Source organism: Grus americana, chromosome 6 (genome assembly GCF_028858705.1).
Source record: "Grus americana isolate bGruAme1 chromosome 6, bGruAme1.mat, whole genome shotgun sequence".
In the NCBI taxonomy this organism is placed as follows: Eukaryota; Metazoa; Chordata; class Aves; order Gruiformes; family Gruidae; genus Grus; species Grus americana.
The window spans coordinates 30864679-30873260 of record NC_072857.1 but is presented as its reverse complement, the minus strand read 5'-3'; the positions used below and the strand labels follow the sequence as shown (position 1 = coordinate 30873260).

Below are 8582 nucleotides of genomic sequence, written 5' to 3'. Positions count from 1 at the left end.
AAGAACCGCACTGCCGCCCGCGCGACGGCCGCCTAACAGCTCCCTGCTTCCCGCCACGCTCATTTTAAAGGCTTCGTCGACGTCACGGCTGAAGCGGGCAGCCGTTAGACGCGCGTTGCCCCACCCCCGGACGCTCGGCTGCGGCCTCGCGGTGCGCACGTGCGACGCCCCCTGCCGGGTCTCTCGAGGGGCCGCGGGCGGCGCCGATAGGCGGAGGCCGGAGGGGGGGCGGGGGGCGGTGCGGGGCCGGGGCCGGGGCGCAGGCGCAGTGTGTAGTAGTGGTAGTGCTGCCGCTGCCGCTGCCGGGAGGGTGGCTGGGCAGGAAACCGGCCGCCGGGGCGCGGGGCCGGCGCTCCTATGAGCAGACGCTGCCCGCCGGCCGCTGCCTCGCTGCTGCGGGGGCTTGTCGGCCCCGCCGCACTCTGCCTGGGCAGGAGTATGAGCCTCTGCGGGGCGCCGGCCGCCTGCGCCGCGGGGCCTGCGGGCGGCGGCGGCGGCAGCGGCGCGGGCTTCTCAGCGCGGCTGAGCCCGCCGTGGCTGCGGCTGCCGGAGGTGCCGGGCGCGGAGCCGCACCGGGCCAACGAGCTGCTACTGCTGCTGCCGCCGGCCCCGCGCGGCCCGGCCCCGCCGCAGCATCACGTCGTCTACTTCCCGGGGGACGTGCAGGTACGGCGGGGAGCGGGGGTGCCGAGGGCGGTAAGCAATGGCGGGTGTGGGCGGCCGAGGAGGGCGGGAGCGGGGAAGCGGCGCTGGAGGGAGCCGCTGAGGGCGCGGGCTCTCCGGGGGTTGAGCGGTGGGGAGGGGGGGGGTGGCGGCCGCAGCTCCCGCGGCGGGACCGGCGTTGCCGGGCTGCGGGGATCCCGCCGCGGCGTCAGAGCTCTTCCCGGGGGGAAGCATCTCCTCCTCCGCGCGCTCCGCCCGTTGCCCTCGGGTAAACGCAGCGGTAGTGGGCCGTGCCTGAAACCTGGAAAGGAGCAGCGGTGGAGGGGGAGTCTGCTGTAGCGCTGCCCGAAATTGGCATTTCTGGCGGTGACGGCAACCCTGAAATCGTATGAAAGAGTGTCTGGAGAGAAGGCCGTGACATAAATCCTAAGATGGCAAGTTTCCGTCGGCAGGCTGAGCACCGCGTCCCTGTGCAGGTGTACAGACATCCCAGGCACCGCGCTGCGAGTATTTCGCAGGTGCCGACGCTTTCTCAGCGTGTCCTGAAGAAGGCACGCCTTGTCTCCGAGTTGACAAGAAAGCGAAGAGAGACTGAAGCGCTGTCCCCCTCTGTAGCTTTGCGTGCCCTGGTACTCTGGGTAGGCAGCTAATCTCAAAAGTCGTTACTTCTCCGAAGCAGGGGTAGCGTCTTTTTGTTCTAGGGAGAAGGCTTTCCTTTTCTGGAAGGTAAAGAGCCAGAACTTTTGAGGATTTTCATTTTAAGGATTGGAATGGTGTGAGAAAACCTTTTTGATTACCATTCCTGGGTATGGCTTTATTATTCCTTAATAAAACAAGATAATTAACATTCTCTGCCATTATGAATTGAGATAAGAATCATTCGTGATTTGGGGATTAGTATTTTTCCATCTCTGGATGTGAACAAGGGGAATAAAGATTCCCTACAGCTGTGTGAGAGGGAATTTTTTTCCTCTATGAGAGACAGAAAATTTTTATGAAGTTTTAAGTCTATTGTTTGTAATAAGGACAATCAGTATTTCTGCAGATGGAGATAATACAGTAAAATGATGTATTCTGTGCCATACTAAGTCAAATAATACTTTAATCTTCTCTTGGAGCGAAGTCAACAAAAATTATGAATACTTCCATGTGCTTATTTTTATTGTACTAATTTTGGAGGTATTAAAAATGTGTGGTAAAAATATTAAAGTACAATAAGTAAATCTAAATATGCTAGTTTCTTGAATGTGTTTCTTGTTCTGGAAGCCTAACAAGCGAGCGCCTCTTTAACGCATGCTTTTGTTAGTTACGGTCCTCTCTTATGAATATAAGTACACTAGGCAGAGCTGAAGTCTTTCCACAATGTAGTAATATGTCTTTTCTGTTTTGTTTTTTTTTTTTTTTAATTTTTCAGAACTATCATGACATCATGTCTTGCCACCCAGAAAACTTTCAGTGGGAGCACTGGAGTTTTGAAAATGTTGCTACCATACTTGCTCGCCGGTTCCCTAATAGCTTTATTTGGGTTGTAAAGTGTTCTCGAATGCACCTGCACAAATTCAGTTGTTATGACAATTTTGTGGCGAGCAACATGTTTGGAGCACCAGAGCACAGCACTGACTTTGGAGCTTTCAAGCATCTCCACGCTTTGCTAGTTAATGCATTCAGACTCTCTCAGAATATTCTGCTGTCCCAGAAAAGTGTGCATGGTGTCAGCAAGGATGCAAAAATAGCTGCTTGTAAATCACAGCTGCAGTCTGTTCCTACAGCGAATGGCTGCTCATCCACAGAAAGAGAGAGAGATTGTGAATGCTCTAATAATTCTGCTATGAACTTCATTATACCGTCTGCTGTAGGTGCAGCATCATTTACTTTGGTTGGCTTCAGTAAAGGTTGTGTGGTTTTGAACCAGCTGCTTTATGAGCTGAAGGAAGCTAAAAAAGACAAGAATACAGATGCCTTCTTAAAAAATATAAAAGCAATTTACTGGTTGGATGGTGGTCACTCGGGAGGAAGCAATACTTGGGTTACTTACCCTGAAGTGCTGAAAGAACTTGCACAGACAGGAATTGAAGTTCATGCTCACGTAACACCGTACCAAGTGTTTGACACAATGAGGTCATGGATTGGGAGAGAGCATGAGAAATTTGTACAGATACTTGAAGAATTTGGCGTGGAAATAAATGATCAACTGCATTTTTCTGATGATGTTCCCTCCTTAGATAACCATTTCAGAGTTCATGAAGTATTTTGAGACTGTATGTATCTGAATAGTATATTCACTGTAAAAGCACTTTTGACGCTGTTAATGTTGTGATGTAGATTTACAACTTTGAGCAGATGCTTTCTGAAAAGAATACTAAATCAGTCCTGTGTTGCTGATAGATACTATATATAAATTTCAGTAGCTTAAAGAGGAGGACTGGGACCCTGTACCTACAACAGATGTTGTCATTTGATTCCTGGAAAAATGAAGAACTATCCTATACATGTTTTTTGTTAAATGTGAACATTTAGTCTCAACCCGTTGGCAAATTTTTTCGTCCTGGATGTCTAACGTCATATACTGCCTTTAATGGGAGTTTAAAGTACTCAAGACTTTCAAATGTCTGGATACTTCTATTTAGTAGCTTCCAGGGCTAAAAACTTTGGTCTGTCTCAGTAACAGACATTAACATTAGTTTTTTGGCTTAAAGAAAATTATGATTGCTAGGACAATCTTAGTTATATATTTTGGTGAAAATTGTTTTAATTAGTTAATTAAATCTTCTGAGTTTGTAACATTTCTCCTGATAGAAACAAAGTGACAAATATTTACCTTTGGAATAATCGTGCCAATCCATTTTTCTTCCTTATGTGCGCCTTGCCTTTGCTGTCATTGTAGTTTCATTAATTCCTTGTGTGATATCTGCTAGTGAATAGCCATTTCACCTGGGGGCTTGAAAATTTTGACATAGCTATGTTAAGTGACCAAGAATGTTCATGAGGGTGCAGCTTATTGCTGTTTCAACATACCTTTCTATTGCTTTTATTAACTTCTGTAAGGACCAGCAGTAATATCTGTATTTTCCAGTCAAGAGGTCTCTTTACCTCTGCCTTGGACTGGTGAGGTTTTTCTTGATAATTGCTGTATTGATGTCAATCTAGATAGAGACATTAAGTACATCATGTATTACAAGTTGCATAAAAATATTTAGACTATGTTGACTGTAGCTGTTTCAAAATGCTTCAAATTTTAGAACTATTATCTCCTTTAAATGTATCGCAGTAGTTGCTTGTAGAGTCATCAAAAAAAAACTATTTTCAGGGCCTAATTTTTCTTACAGGAAGAAAACCCCAACCTCTAATTAAATACAAAACCGGACAAATCAGATCCAAAAGATGTGATCTAGTTCAGGCCCCAAACTTGAATGTTCTTCAGAAGGAATTACTGAAAGATGGCTAAATGAGTTTATTAGTAGATCTTTTCTACTGTTGTAAGTAACTTTTTTCATTTATCTACAAATAAATCTTAGAATCACTCTTAAAGACAACTGCAGCTATTAACAGTGAATCAGTAGTTTAAAATGGTTTTGGATTTCCTGGAAGTATAGGAATACAAAAGCGAGTTAGCAAAACACTGTTAAGATTACACAAACAAATGTGGCTCAGTTCTGAAAAAAGGCATTTGACTCAACTTTATTCCTATGCTTGATGGCTTATAAACATCTTCCCCCTGCTTCTTGCTTCCTGTGACTCTTACACTGTGGAAGGAAAGTCCTGTGTCATCTTTCTTCTATTGGCACCATTAAAACTTAGAAGGTTCACTGTAGACAGTATTTTCACAATTCTTGCAGAAGTTGCACTCATGTTGGAGATCACTGAAGAATGAGAAAAGTGTGTTGAACTCTTAAGAAAATTTTCTTACTACTCAAAATATTAAGGGTAGTAGGATTATGTATACGGTGTGCACCTTACAATGTGAAAGTGAACTGTATCACTAATAATAATTAGACTAATGTATCTAGTTGATCAAAAGGGGAAATAATCTATTTCAATTGATGGGGATAAGTGCAACATGCAAATCAACTCGACGTTTTCTAAAAGAATCTGAAATCTCATTCCATCTGCTTTTTTTTTTTTTAAACTCTTTCTTGGAGGCTTTGTTCAACCTTATTTATTGATTACCTTCTTAATGGGCTTATAACAATTTGTTTATGTGTTCCAAAGAAGGCTATTTCCATTTTTTGGTCCTTTTGATAATACTTGCAGCATATGCAAGAACTTTTTTCTGTGAAGGAAATATGGGTCACCTAACAAAGTGGTTTTAATAGAAAGCCTACAAATTGCTTGAAATATCTTTAATTATCCACTTATAAAATTTAAAAGATAAACAACAAAAACCCCAAAACACACCACTGATCTTGCTCCCTCTCAGTTTCAGACTGGCCAGGCCAACTTGGGTATGCTAAAACTTGCCCTAGCCAGTAATAGTGCAGATCACAGACCAATTTCTAAACAATTCTGTGCCAGCCAAAACAGCAGGAGTAGGTTGTTGCAAGCTTTTGGAAACAGCTATTGAAATATTGACATTGTCTTCAGAAGTTTCTGGATGGCTGTCCTATGAAAATAATATTAACCTGTTTGGTGGAGGCTGCTTACAATAACCATTAAATAACATAGGCTCAAGTGTTGCTGTGTTAATTTGAAGAATAAGCACTTTGTTGTAAAACTAATCTTGTTGTGAGACCTCATGTTGTGGAGGGAAAACTGACTGGTTGTTTTTCATTCTCTAAACTGTTGTAGTACTCTGTTGGAATGTGCCTCTGTCATTCACTACAATGCATGCTAAAAATAAATTTTGCAAACAATGTAGAAAATAAACTATTTCTAATGGGTGAAACCACTTCAATGTGAATGTAAAGCCATTAAACAAGGAATGTACAGTTAAGTTTTCTGGATTAAGCTTTATTAGGTGGTTGTGGAGACCTAGTTAAAAAAAATCAGATTTATTTGATACCTTTTCTTCAAGGAGGCTTTGTATTTGTGTAATCAGCATCTGTAATTCTAAAACAGCTTACTGGCATCTCGCATAGATGGGAAAGCTAGCATGAAGTACCCAAGGGTGTGAACATTTCTATGTTAGGGTCATAGTTTGTATATGCCTGTTTTTCGATGTTAACTATAAAGGCGGTTTTTAATAAGCTTAGATGTAAATGCCTAAAGTTAAGTGATTCTCATGCTTATGGTTGTTTAGTTCAAGACATTTCTGGTTTTGAATGGAGTGAGCAAAATTACACAGTCCTTAGTACAACCTAGTATGTAATAGCTGGTATTCTTTATGTTACATGCTTCATTCTTGTACAATAGAAAAGACATTCTTCAGATTTTGAGAAATGCTAAAATGTTTTAAGCTGTGCCTGTTAAATTCCTTTAAAACAAGGCTTGATTCTGTGAAATTGTCCAGATTCTATATGACTTAAATTATTTTGTGTGCATCTTGAATACTAGAAACTTTGGTAACCTTCTTCCTATCTAGGACTAATTTAATCACATCTCTGTAAACACTGCTGCATAAATCAGTGTCAGCCCCCAGTTTTGAAAGGTGATTAAGGATACAAGTCTTAGCATGTTGCTGAAAGGAGCAATCTTGTCTGTCCTCCCATTGATAACGTCCTGCTGCCTCCTTTATGTTAGCACAAGCGCTTTATGGTGAGCCATTCTACCTTACTAAATTAACGTTGTTGCTGATAGAGATATCTAACAGGAGTGCTATGTATTTAAATAGTTATAGAAATTATTTTAAATAAGACCTCTAAGTCAGTTTAGGATTTAGGATGTTACAGCTGTGGATATTCACGGATAAAAGTGCTTGTGCATGATCATGCGCTCAAGTTTTCCCAACAGGTTCTTTTTGAGCTATTTGCAGAAAGAAAACATCACCTGTTTTTTCTTCCCTTTTATGGTGCTTCTTACAATGCTGTCTTTCCTAAGCTAACAGTTACTTCATCTCTGTAGATAAGTATCTGTTGTCTCATACAGACTGAAAGTTGAAGCACTGAGGTAAAAGTATACCCATCCATTTATCTTGAATGTTTATTTTAAATTACATGGGGTCTTATCAGTTAATATAAGAGGGAAGTTAAAGAACAGGAAAAATTTTGGAATGTGTGTGCTCTGTTGTGAGCCACATTTTTAGGTATGTCTCTGCCTAGCAAAATCCACAAACATGAATTGTGTGTCTGGTGTCCCTGTGCAATACAAAAGCAAAGACGGATGTCTCAGACTGCAATCCACAAGAGACAGCCTCTTTAAATCACCTTTGGAGTTACTTCTTCACAATCTTTTTAATCTTATATTGATTTTATTTTTCTAAGGATGGTAAAGGAAAAAAGTTTACTTCTAATGCTCATAACCTGATGAAAATTTAGACACATTTAAATATTGATGATGAAGACCCTAAGAGCAAGGACTTAGTGATCTCTTCTGTTGGACTTCTGTTGGACTTAGTGATCTCTTAACTCTGTTAAGATGCAAGGTGACTGGTTTTAACTCAAAGTAACATGAAGTCATTAAGCCAGTAATGCAAGATCATAGGACGCCTATGTGGCAGACAGGCACTGCTTCTCCCAGGCATACTGTTCCTGACTAAATTCATTCTATTGGCATTAACAGCATAATTCACTACTCCTGCTGACAAAAACACTTGCACAGGATTAGCTGCCCCATGTCACTGTGGAAATCACGGAACACTGATTAAGGCAGTCATTTTGCATATAGTGTAGTGTGGGTTACAAAGCAGTGATGGCTTTGTTGTTATTAGGGCTTCTTTACCTGTTTCCAAGTGACCCAAGAAGTACCAAAGTCTATTTAAGCAAATGACCAGAAAAGCATCTGGTAGAGCAAAAGGGGAAAATATATTCTTATCTGGTTTTCTTTCTGTGTATAAACATCTCATGTACTGAAAAGGAGCAGAATGCTGCTACTTCAAGGCTTGAAATAATTTTTCCTTCTTTTAGTAAGTTTTCAGAGAGCACTTTCAGTCACGATTGTTAGTTTCCTTTGTTAAACTTGGCACTTGAGAGCTGAGTTGTTTCTAAAGAAAGCATTGCTGCAAGACACAGGAAACAGCATACCAGTGCTGAAGTGCAAAACAAGGCTCTTCACATCTCCCGCACCAGTTGACCCTCTGCGTAATACTCCTAAGCCTGGGTGTGGATAAAGCTATGGCATCCCTTACAGGCTATCTGCAGAGCTCTCCATCCTCGTTCCCCATTGTGGGAAAGTAACGAAAGATTGTAAACGCGCTCAAGTGACCTGTAGCTCGAGTGTAGAAAAACACATATCATGCTAGTTGTCGTTTAGTCTTGTGTGCTTGATTAGTAGAACATGGGAGGCACCCTGTCGAACACGCCTGAGATTCCTGCCGTGCTGTGGGAAAGATCAAAGCATGGCAGTAAGCTACACCTGCGTGAATCCCTGATACACAGGTTTGGTGATCCTCTAGTGTGGACCGAGCCCCGCGGTGCCTGCGTCCCCGCTTGCGTGCCCCTGCCCAGGTGCTGCCTCGGGGATACCCCAGTTGGCGAGGTAACGAAAATAAATTTACTCTTTGCATTTCATCTGTGGTTTTGTGGTTGTTCCTGTGTCCTGCCTGTGCTGGCTCACACGCTCAGCATGAGAAGTACATTGATTTTGTGTGATAGAAGTTTTAAGCAATTCATGTACTGCTTGGCAGCTGAAGTATAAATGTTTTCACAGCAAAAATTGTCCATTACTGTGATCTCTGTTATTACTGCAAGCAATAGCTTCTGAGCACTTTTGTACGAACATAGCATCACACGCGGAGCTGCACGTTTTACATGGTTGAGCAGTTCTTTTAATGTTTTCAATCCGCTCTTAAAAATGTTGACTAGGAACAGATCTGAACAATTGGAAAG

General features: G+C 42.4%; 1 protein-coding gene across 1 annotated transcript; it reads left to right on the top strand.

Annotated features, from left to right (window-relative positions):
* Nucleotides 1-327: 327 nt before the first annotated feature.
* C6H2orf69 (chromosome 6 C2orf69 homolog) lies at nt 328-6888 on the top strand. The gene is made up of 2 exons (XM_054830618.1): nt 328-666; nt 2078-6888. Exons 1-2 carry the CDS (start codon nt 358-360, stop codon nt 2915-2917), a joined length of 1149 nt encoding a protein of 382 aa, XP_054686593.1. The 5' UTR covers nt 328-357; the 3' UTR covers nt 2918-6888.
* The last annotated feature ends 1694 nt before the right edge of the window (nt 6889-8582 follow it).